Source organism: Brassica napus, chromosome A1 (genome assembly GCF_020379485.1).
Source record: "Brassica napus cultivar Da-Ae chromosome A1, Da-Ae, whole genome shotgun sequence".
NCBI classification, from domain to species: Eukaryota; Viridiplantae; Streptophyta; class Magnoliopsida; order Brassicales; family Brassicaceae; genus Brassica; species Brassica napus.
Window position 1 is genome coordinate 14,340,605 of NC_063434.1, and position 12,588 is coordinate 14,353,192.

Sequence of the window (12,588 nt, forward strand, 5' to 3'; positions counted from 1 at the left end):
AAATTGTAAAAATATAATATATGTAATTATTTATATAGCTGACAAAAAAGATTATTTATATGATGATACGTATAAAATATTATTAATTATATGAGTTTTTATATAGTGGTACGCATAGAATACGATTAATTATATGATGACACATGATATATATAATAGACACATGAAAAAAAAATAACAAAAATTTTTTTAAAAATATATCTGCATGAGCACCCGGATCGCCCGGATCAAATTCCAGTGACTTATTTATACTTGAGTCGTTAACGTAAAAATAGGACAATTTCGTAAAAAAAATGCTATGAATTGTCATAAACAGAAGTTTATACTACCGCTAATTCGATATATACCAAGAGAAACTAATCTAGTGGCGGACAAACTTGCATGAGGTGCTCAGAGTTCCCCTTCAGCTGTGTTTTATATTGATTCTATCTTACCGGTTTAGTTTTCCGAGCCGGTATGTTTATTATCATAGTTTAGTTATTGTTGTCAAAAAAAATACTATTGCTGATTATATATGTATATAATTAATTATATAACCGCAATCTATGACTGAATATTTTTCACTTTTTGTACTGATTAAAAAGTAATATTTAGTTGATTATGGAGTAAAAAAAAGTCAATTAAGTGTGCTGTTTATTACTTATGCTTTTCGGTGAAAAGTTCGAAAGGTTTCTTATCTTGTCTTTTATTTACACGGTATGCTTTTAATTTAAAAAAAAAAAACAAAAGAAAACAATCAATTGCATGTAGTGTGAATGGTTGCAGTTGCATTGCTTTTGGGGGTTATAATCATACCTCTATGTTTTTTTTTCAACCCCGCAAAGATTTTTGTTTTAAAGTAGCTTAGACAAGAAAACAAATACTAGATAAAGTATAGTAGTAGATTAAATTAAAGTTACCATAAAAGAAGCTTCGCCTATCCTACTCAAAATTATATAATGTCATACATGATTCGCTAAAAGATTATCTCAATCAGCCAAAGTTTTTTTTTTTCTCAATCAGCCAAAGTTAAATGTTTGCTATGTGTTCTCTTTAGGCATGGGCATTCGGGGTCCCAATCGGATTTTGGTTTTATCCATTCGGGTTTCGGTTTTTCGGGTTTATCAAAATCAACCCCATTCGGGTTATATAAAATTTTGGTTCGGGACCGGTTTGGGTTCTATCGGATTTGGGTCGGGGTTAGTAAATCTTCAAGGAACCGGTATAACCCATTGTACTTTTGGGTTCGGGTCCCAATTGGTTCTTCGGTTTAAAAATAACTCATTTGTACATATTTTGTAACTAAAACATAAATGAAATCGGTTCTTCGGATTTAAAATACATGATTTGTACATATTTTAATAGCCAAAACATAAGTAAAATCGATTCAAAATAAGAAAAAAACATCAAACAAAGATAAATATAGTTAGTGATAGAAAGAAGACCAGATAAATGAAATCATAAAACAAAAATTAAGTTCTCATGAAATGAGAAACATTATTCAATGAAAACAAAACCAAAATCTAAAAACTTCAGGCTTCAACCGCCACATTCCAACATCAACATTCATGTAATAGATAATTATTTTAGAATTTCAATAATATCCAAATATTTTTGGATACATATTAAGAATTAAGATAATATTGGTAGAAGTTCTTTTTGTGATTTTAAATGTTTCGGGTTCTATCGGATATCCATTTAGGTCCGGGTTCGGTTCAGATAATACTCATAACCTAAAATACCAAAAAACAGGATCCATTCGGTATTTATGTCGGGTTCGGATCAGTTCGGATTCATTTTTATCGGATCGGATTCGGTTCGGATTTTCGGATTCGGTTTATTTGCTCAGCCCTAGTTCTCTTATTGTTAAATTTGCACAAGTTGTCTTGATCAACGTAATAACTGTAACTTTGCGTTCATTTGCGTTCATCTTCTTTGTGAAAGGAAGATTGTCTACCTTGTTGTATAGGACTAGTTATATCCTTTTAACGTCCCAAACTTCGAACTATAGTACAACCTAGCATGAAGAGAATGTTTCCACATAGTTTGATTAAAGAAGTGATGTTCCACTTAAATAATCAGATATCATTTTGTATACCTACACTCCACTAGAACAACATTCAGCCACTCTGCTTAATTGTTTACCATTTGCAAATACAATAAATGAAATTATAGCCCAAACTAGAGTATACATAGGACCATGCATATGAAACTCGGTACTATTTATACTGAATCATATTGACAAAAAAAGAAAAAAGGAAAAAAGAAAGAAAGAGAGACTTTTTATACCACTTTTGCGATGATATGATCAATTCTAGGATTAGTGCGCTGAAAGAACGGCTAGTGCGTTTCCACTCATTGCTTGTTCCCTCTTAACGCCATTGCATCATCTATATTGTATCCGAATATCAATATTTTTCTAAATCAAGATTTTTACTACCCATATCTTGATTTCCTGAAGAATCGGCACCAGAAGCTTACCCATATCAAAACAAAAATAGACCAAATTTCCTTAACCCCAACATTTAATGACATGTGGTTGCTTCTAATTAGACCAACATGAAGTCAACAAGTTGAGAAATGTACCAATATTTTTTCCTTGTCCACTAATTTCGGGTTTACCAAAATATTTTGATCCCCGATATATTGCTAATCGTAAGATTCATGTTTCTTTAACTTTGTATAATGATTATATATATTGGAACTCTTGTTAAGAAATGCATATCCATACGATCGGGTAATACCTAGCACTAAATCAGTTATTCAGAAATTAAAAGAAAACTAATGACAGATTTGGTTTAGTTTTATTTATATAATATATTTATTAAATAAAAAAATGTTTGAAGATTGTATAATTTGTGGCTGCACCAGTGTGTAATAATTTTTTTTTTTGTCATCCAAACATTCATTCCAAACTTAAAGGGGTTCGTACAAGTTAGCCTCTATAGCTAACCTAATCGGATCCTTTACTTCATAGAAGCTGAAGCATTGCTCGCGTGCTCGGGCCTCTTTGGCAAGAGTATCCGCACGGACATTTGCTGAGCGAGAGATAAACATAAGAGATAAGTCTTTAAAGAGAGCATTCATAACTTTAATTTCGTCCAGAACCGGTTCTAGAGCAGGCCAGTGTTTCTTCCGTTGTATTATGTGCACGAGCTGTTGACAATCAGATTCAAAGTTTATGTGCAGGCATCCTCGGTTGTTGACTTCTTTCATCGCCCAACATAAGCTCTCGGCCTCTGCGTGTAGTGGTGACTCTGTTTGTGGTCCTTTGCACCGTCCTCTTAACACCTCCACTTCCTGTTCAAACAAGACAAAACCCATTCCTATTCCATCGCTTGCCTCCACCCATGACGCATCTACTTGACATCTCGATTGATGCGTTAAGTTGGGTGCTGGGGTAGGATCTCTCCTCTGATTGTTTTCTTCATCTATCGTGAAGGTCGTCTCAACGACCTGCGCCGTCTTCCAAGCTTCCGCCTCCTGCCTTGCCAGTTGCAAAAACATCCAAAGCTATAGTGTCTAAGTTACTAAAGCACTTGTTGTTTCGAGCCTTCCATTGATACCACATGATCCATGGAAATATCGAAGAGATGTCTCCGATAAGTAGGCTCTTTACAGTACCTTAGGAAAGTATCGACATTAACACCAGTGTGTAATAATTATTGACATCCCACATAGTCTTAACTGCATTGTATAATGAAGAAATAGCAGATTTTAAGCTTCTTTAATGCATACATAATGATATTTTAATTCATTTTTACTACACAAGGTAAAATGGTAAAATTCATCCATGATTTATTTTTATTTTTTTTGTGCGTAGCCATTATTGTTGTACACTAAAAATTCCATAAATTAATAATGTTGTAACTATCGTATTATATTAATTTATTAAGTTATTAATTTACAAAAGGCTTCCTTTTAGATTTATCTATTTTGAAATATAATTTTTATAAAATAAAAAATATTACCATATGTACATTAATTAAAATTTTGAAATCAGACTTTTATATATATTTATTATATTTTTGGTGTATATGAAATATGTTTCATATAATTTAAATGTGGTTTTAGATATGACTTTACTAAATGTCAACAAAATATATTGAAATATTAAGAAAATATAAAGATGATTCTATTATGAATATAAAAAATAATTCAATAGTTTGTTTGTACTTATATAAATATATATATATATATATATATATATATATATATTATTAATTTATGATTTTAGTGAGGCCATATATTTACTTTAGATTTTTTTAAAAATATTATCTTATTATCTTATCGATTTGTGTATATTTTGAACCATCCCAATTTGAGACCTAATTTTTTTTATTAATTTACTGTGTTTCTGAATTTACTGAATATTAATTTGTATAGTTTCTACCGTAACTCAAACTTCGACCAATTTAATCACAAACTAAAAAAGATTTAACATTAGAATGATAAAATAATATGTAATACACACGATTTCGAGTCATGATCATCAAAATTTGTGTTTTTATTTATTTTATTTTCCACCATCATGACTTTTCACCATTGGACGCATAACCGCAAGGTAAATAGCTTCCACACTCGTGTTTACATGGACTAGGTAATGGTCCACGCTGTGTGCAGAGTGAAATAGTTGATTATATTATTTATTTTACATTATACTAAGTATTTATCGTATAACTTACTATGGATGGACTTTAAATATCCGATCGGATTCAATTTATCTATTGGGATTTAGAATTGAGGTAAAAATTTAATATGATTCAGATATTACAAATTTTGGTTTGAATTTAGTCTTGGTTTGATTAGAATGATTGTGAGTTCGGTTCGGGTTCGAGTTCATGTATCCATTTTAATTATGTAATTTTTTAAACAAAAATCTAAATATACTGAAGTTCGCAAAATCCAAAATAATATTAATATAAAATATAAAAATTTGAATTATGTAAGACTAAATATTTAAATTTACATAAGAATTAGTGAAATTTAAATATTTGGATGGAGAACAAATAGATATTTTCAGTATTTTGAATTTGTTTTTGTTATTTTAGATATTTACTTTTGACTACTTTGATAATTTTTAGAATATATAATAGATATAAAATTAAAATAATTAATATATTTAAGTATATATTTGTTTGTGATTTAGATATTTTCAATATATTTTAATTTGGATCATAAAATAATATGATCTCTTCACTCAGAACATGAATTATGTTTTCAATCGATTTTGCGAATTTTCTCTCCTTTTAAAGCTTTTTCTGATTTCTGATTTTTTTTTCTTGAAATTTGATTCTATTTCTAATTCTTGGTCTGATATGAAAACTCTATAATGAAAAGCATTATTTGGCTAAACTAAAGATCTGACTTTGTGTGTGGTGTTTTTCACCTTAGTTTCCTTAATTCCTAACTAATCACAATTATTTTTTGCCTTTGTGTATAGAAACCTCAACCATGGCCTAGTTCAACAAGGTAAGAAACTTTCAATTTCTAAAAACATTCTCATTCCAACATTTTAGTTGATGCGATTCTTAATGATTTTGAAATTTGTTTCTTTCAACAATGATATTATTCGGTAGTTGCATGAAGACAGCTTCAATTAACAAATACAAAGATTACATGAACTAAAAATGAACTGATTAAAAAAATTATTGTGTGAACACGTTCAATTGTATGTGCTGGAGTTAAGAAAATTAGTGTGTGACCACATTAATTTTAAAAAGATTGTGAGATTGCAACATCAGCATTCTGGCTGCCACATGTCATTTAGTGTGTGAACACATTTATTACAAATGCTTATGTCTTAATATATAAGAGATTATAACATAGTAACTCAAGCGAAGAATATTTTTTTATTCTTTTTTCATAAAATGTTATTTTGACGTTTTTATTACACAAAATGTTATTTTAGAATTTCAATGTAGTTTATACAAATTTTAGCGAAAACTTTAAAAAACACGAAAACAGGTCGAGGACCGAAATATATGTGTCAGAGCCAAGACAATCCCGAATTTGTGAGTATTAAGAACATCCGTAGTGGAGAGGGAAAATACTACTCAAATACAACTTGTTTACATGACCATTCAAATAAAAACGACTTGTTATAAAACTCTTCGACTTTTTTTTAATATACAAATATACCCGGAAGCCGGAGGCAGGAACCCAGAACATGGACGTTCAGGTTCATATCAAATATTCAAAATTTGGGTACCATGTTCATAAATTTCATTCAGACGTTTCTAAATTTTAGGAAGGCCTTAAGTTTAATTTCTTCGGAATTTGGATTCACTAGCCTCTCTCATATCTGATCAATGAAAAGTAAAGGAACATGATTTTTCCTAGTCACATCATTCAACTTCATGTTATCAATGCACATCTTATACCCTGTCATTGTCCTTGTAGGAATCAACTCGTTCTTCTCATTCTTCACCACTGTGACTCCTCCTTTCTTAGGAATCACATGACCCAATTACTGTTTGAAATCGGATAGATGATCCCAGCTTCCAAGACCTTCATGATCTCCCTCTTGACAACTTCTTTCAAGTTTGAGTCCAGCCTCCTCTATTTCTCGATCGAGGACTTTGACTCATCCGCCAAGGGGATCCTGTGCATGCACAAATGCGGAGACATACCTGAAATGTCATCAAGAGAATAGAAAAGAGCTTTGCGATACTTGTGCAGCTTATTTAGTTGTAAAGTGAGTTCTGTTTTATTCAAGTTAGCATTAACAACAACATGGTAAGAGTTCTCACAGAGAAACACATACTTCAACCCTACTGATAGTTGTTTTGAGCTCAACCTTAGGTGCTTTTTCCAAACTGTTGGTGGTGCCTAGTGACACCAGATGGGTACTAATAGATTCCTTTTCGTCGTTTCGAGTGATTCATTAGCGACCAAATGCATCCCTTTCTTGCTTGCATCCATTATCTTGATGTACTAAACAATCCTGTCATCCGGATACATCCTTCTGGTTCAAATTCAGTCAAAGCACTCTCCAAAGGATCCGTAGAACACATCTCTTGGAAAATCTCCTCAACAAGCTCGGTGTAGTGATGCACAAAGAATTTCTGACCGTCGATCATGGGTCTCTTGACCAGCTTGTCCATGCCAAATTTCATCACCAAATCACCCACATTCAAACTGATGCATCCTCTCTTCACATCAATAATGACACCATCTGTGGCCAAAAATGGTCTTCCTCGAATAAGAGGGTTATTATGTTCCTGCCCATGCTTCAGTACCACAAAGTCTGTGGGTATCAAGCAATTACTTATTCTTATGGGTAAATTTTCTAGAACACATTCTGGAATTAGAAAACTATCACACAAAAAATCAGAAATTATCAAAATTAACCAAAAATACTAAAAATATTTAAATTACTCGAAAATACCATAAAATTATCCAAACTACCTAAAGTATTCGAAATAAAGTATCTCGAAGTAATTGGAAGTATCTGAATTTACCAAAACATGTTATGAAAATTACTATACTCTCCAAAAATACTCAAAGATATCTAAATTATCCAAAATTAAATAAAATGAGTTAATAAGTTTAGTTAACTTTAGATTTGGTTGATATTATTTAGAATTCGCTTCAGATTATGTAATTTCCAATATTCAATATTCAAAGTAATGAACCCTTAGATTTCATTCAGTTTTCTTTTAAACGGTTTGCATCAGATTCAAGTTTCCTTATTCGGATCCTAATTTAGATTTTGAGTTTGATTACAAACATCCATGCCTAAATCGAATTTTATTATTTATACACATGTTGAAAGTCAGCAAGCTCATCGCTGGAGAGTGCATCAAACGTTTTATAAGCCTATATTTCTTCTTCAGTCAAGGGATCAAGCTTTAGATAAGCGTTGATCACAATGGAGAAAATTCAAATGCGAATTGACAACCCAGCATTTCCACTTTTTCCTTGGAGGCATTAGAAATCTCGTTTGGAATTCCTGCATAGAACTCCTTAATGAGCTCCAGAATGTAGCCCACAAGACATGTCACTGTTTTAACATTTTTATTTTAGTGTATTTGAAAACTATTTAGTTATATTATTTTATTTATATTAAATATTAAAGTTCTATAAGATATTATTTAATTTTGTTTTTAATTATTTTAATCTGTTTTGTTATTAACTTTTAATAAAATTTCTGTAGTTAGTTTGATTAATTGTGTGACATATACTTATTTGATCATTTTTAATATAAAACTTAGTTGATGTCAATTTACTGATTCTAACATTTTATTTGTTTGATATAAAATTAATTAAATTAATAAATAATTTTACTAATATTTTCATAAACAGAAATTGCATTCATTTAAACTCAGTAAAACTTTCATATTAGATTCTTATTCTTAGATTTTGTTTCTTAAAAGTATATAATTAATAATTATATACGCGATATTATGTTTAGTTTAAGTTAACATCAAATAAGTTTAAATAAATAAAATGTTAATAAATTAACGTCAAATAAAATAAGTATATATCACACAATTTTGAATCTTGATCAATGACATCTTCCTTGCTTTACTTAACCCTTTAATTGTGTGTTTTCTTGGACAGTCTCTGATGATTGCTGGTTGGCTTTGCATATCATTTGCAAAAGTGAGTGTCTGTTGTTTTCCAGTATCTTTATTTGACCTCATTCTGAAAATGTTAGATTGGCCTTCTTGCATCATACTGGTTTTGTAGGATACTTCTTTTCTTTACAGGGAAGACTTTTAGAAGGCTTTGGTGTTGGGATTATTTAGTGGATATTATTCCTTAGATCTGGCTTACTTAGATCTCAATGGAACATCTATCAGTGGCTATATCATTTGTATTGCTCTAACAGATGTGTTATGTTTGGTTATTACACAGGAGAGAGGTTTAAAGAAGCATATGAAGAGGCTCAATGCTCCTAAACATAGGATGCTTGACAAACTTGGTGGTGCATTTGTATATCTTCTGCTACGAGAACTTCCATCTTCTCTATTATACCAAGGAATGTTTGGTTAATATTATTTAAATTTACAAAATAGAGAAAATAATTGTTTTAATTTACCACAAAATGATTGTAAATAAACAAAAGTGATTTATTTCATGTTCGAAATTGTGCTAGGTGCAAGTCGGGCAGTCCACCCGGGCCTAGCGACTTAACATAAAATCGGAGATAAATCAGAGAGTAATCGGAGATTTTTTTAAGGTTTTATTGATAAAAGCGGCAAAATATATTTTATATGCATAGAGAACAAAAAGATTTGGCTAGTGTGGTTGTGGAAATTTCATTTTCTATGTCCCTGGTCGTGGGTTCGACCGTAGGTAAGTGTTTTTGTTTATTTTTTTGGTTTTTTAATTAAAGAGGGACATAAAGGTAACTTTAACTCATCTTCCTGATAGCTTTGAAATTCTAAACCCTAAAAAATACATCAGCTGTTTGTGTTAAGTCATTTTTCTTCGATTTAACCCTTTTTTCATTTACTCCCTTACTCATTACTTGTAGATTCAGCATATATTAATCGATTTAAAGCCTAAAAGGTACAAAAATCAAGTTTTCAAAGTCAACCGATTCTTAACCGATTTCACCATATTCGCATCTGTCTCTTACGGAACAACGAGTTTCCGGCGCGTAAGTAAGCGGCCGCGTAGCCCGCATTTTTGAACATGGGATTTATTTAATTTATGTATTTGTGTTAATTTAATTATATATGAAAAAGTTAATAGTTTTCAATTATTCAATACATATTTATTAATTTGTTTTATAATATATAAAAAGTTAAACAAATGATAATAAATAAAAATAATTTGTATATAAAATGTTCATTCTATGTAATGTGCGGGTGTTAAACTAGTTTATAGTAAGATAAATAGTCTTGTGGACCTTGTGACTATTAAAAATATATCTCAAAAGGTAACTGTAACATGATAAAAGAAATATATTTTTTATATTATTTTATCAAGGATATTTTTTATATATTATATTTTATGAAAAATAAAGTATATATATTAGGCAGTAAATAATTTCTGTGGACCTTGTGACTAGTAAAAGTTGTAACAAATAAGGTATTTGAAACATAATAAAGTAATATATATATATATTTTTTTGTTTGGTCAAAGTCATTTTTGTTCATCTTATATATAAAAAGCAAAAAAATCATGTCAATTTTCTTAGGTGTCATACCATATTGAGAGATTCCCTTAGCTTTTATATATAGATTTTGAGAGAATTATATTGAATCAAAAATAGAAGAAAATTTGACTGGTCCGTCGTAACGTAACGTGCATAAACTTGGATTCTATATTAAGTCCACAAGAAGAGCACAAAGATCACGAGAAACACTTGAAGAATCCAAGTTACAAAATATGGTCATGATACTTCTCTTGTGCTTGATATTTTTCATTACCATTCTCTTCTTCATAAAACAGAGGGCATGGAAGAAAAGCAACACAATCCCATCGCCACCGGGACTTCCGTTGATCGGAAACATGCACCAGCTTGGCCAATATCCCCACCAATCACTACGCTCCCTCAGCCAGCATTACGGACCTCTCATGCTCCTTCACTTTGGCACTGTCCCCGTTCTTGTAGCCTCTTCTGCGGACGCTGCTAGAGACATTTTGAAGACGCACGACCGCGTCTTTGCGAGTCGTCCACATTCCAAAATCTACGACAAGCTTCTTTACGGGAGCCGTAATTTGGCCTCAGCCCCGTACGGAGAGTATTGGAGACAAATGAAGAGTCTGAGTGTCCTCCATCTTCTCAGCAACAAAATGGTACGAACCTTTCGAGACGTGAGACAAGAAGAGATCTGTCTGATGATGGAAACGATCCGGAAACAGGGTTCTTCCCCTATGAATCTAAGCAAAATCATGATGACTTGTACTAGCGATGTTATATGTAGAGTTGCTTTGGGAAGGAAATACGGTGCTGAAACAGATTTAAAAGAGTTGACGGACAGGCTCGTGAGGCAATTGGGTACCTTTACTTTCGGGAGTTTTGTACCGTGTCTTTCATGGATTGATTGGATTTGCGGTTTGGAGCGTCAACTGGAGAAGACGGCAAACGATTTTGATGAGATATTGGAGAAAGTCGTTCAGGATCATGAAGATGGAGACGGTGGTAAGGCTGATTTCGCAGATGTTTTACTCGCCCTTCAGAGAGACAAGAGTGTGGGGTTTGAGGTCAGCCGAATGAGCATAAAGGCAATCATCTTGGTAATGGAGAGAAAAAAACAAAAAACAAATTGGAATTCACATCCAATAATGTTTTAGTATATAACCATTGTTCTTGTTTTGGTTTTCAATTTTCAGGATGCTTTTGTGGGTGGTACAGACACATCCTCCACGCTTTTGGAATGGGAAATGTCAGAGCTTTTAAGTCACCCAGAGTGTCTGAAAAGACTTCAAGAAGAAGTCCGTACCGTTAGTAAAGGAAAATCAAGCGTATCAGAAGACGACATCCAAGACATGTACTACTTAAAAGCTGTGATCAAAGAGACACTCAGGCTACATCCTCCATTTCCATTGACGGTTCCTCATGTATCAACAGAAGATGTCAACCTAAGAGGTTACCACATACCAGCCGGCACACAGGTTATGATCAATCTTTATGCGGTCGGGAGAGAGGTTGCAACATGGGGACCAGATGCGGATGACTTTAAACCGGAGAGGCATTTAAATTCGCCTGTTGATTTCTTAGGTCAGGATTTTGAGCTGATTCCATTTGGAGCAGGGAGAAGAATGTGCCCAGGGATATCGTTTGCTGCGGTGTTGAATGAGGTGGCTTTGGCTAACTTAATGCTTGGATTTGATTGGCAGTCCACAGAAGATCAGACAGAGAATCATGTTCCTGAATCAATCGGTGTTGTGATTCGCCGCATGTTTCCTCTTATCGTCACTGCGTCTCCTGCTTTTTGATTAAGGCATTATATATGATAAATGCCTACTATTATGTTATGTTTACAAATAGAAATTGTTCTCTCATATGAACGTTGCACTTCTAAAGAGATGTTTAAGATTTAAGGTTTTGAGTTTTTATAACTAATTAAGAACGCCAAGTGAGCTTGCTTAATTTGTTGTTCTGTACAACTGGATGTCATGATTCCCTTTCAATTGTCGTCACGGCTGGTTATGCATTTATTTGAAACAATGCAATAACTCACTGAACAAGCAATGTTAAAAAGGAACATCAAACGAATCCGATATGTGGAATATGCGAAGTTGAGTTTTGGAGTCTGGACACTAGGATTTGAAGTTTGGATTTAAGGTATTAAAACAAGAATCGAAGTTATAATTTTGTATAAGTGTTGGATATAAGTTTTAGGTACATTATTATAGTATTTATATCTTATATATTAAAACAGAAGTCACAACTTTAATTCATGTGTGATTTTTTTAAAAAATGGACATATTCATAGAAAACCATGTTATATTTAATCTTTAATATTATCATTTAAATTTTGGTCTACCGGAATTTTTTATTGAGCTATCAATAATTGGATTTATAGATAATATAAATTAAATAGATATAATTTAATATTATAATACTATACCTCCATATGTCAAATATTTAAATATTTGTCGATGTTAACTTTTAAAACTATAAAGATTTTTTTTAAATAACAAAAA

At 31.9% G+C, this 12,588-nt stretch overlaps 1 protein-coding gene across 1 annotated transcript; it reads left to right on the top strand.

Annotated features, from left to right (window-relative positions):
- Window positions 1–9,814: 9,814 nt before the first annotated feature.
- LOC106414244 (cytochrome P450 71A23-like) lies at window positions 9,815–12,095 on the top strand. Its single transcript, XM_013854925.3, has 2 exons — window positions 9,815–11,175; window positions 11,272–12,095. The coding sequence occupies exons 1-2, from the start codon at window positions 10,324–10,326 to the stop codon at window positions 11,875–11,877; spliced, it is 1,458 nt and encodes a 485-aa protein (XP_013710379.2). The 5' UTR covers window positions 9,815–10,323; the 3' UTR covers window positions 11,878–12,095.
- The last annotated feature ends 493 nt before the right edge of the window (window positions 12,096–12,588 follow it).

Excerpts from the sequence above, each read along its gene's own strand:
- LOC106414244 (XM_013854925.3), top strand. The coding sequence starts at position 10,324 with ATGGTCATGATACTTCTCTTGTGCTTGATATTTTTCATTACCATTCTC. Across the intron at positions 11,176-11,271 it reads GCATAAAGGCAATCATCTTG|GATGCTTTTGTGGGTGGTAC; the intron begins GTAATGGAGAGA and ends TTCAATTTTCAG.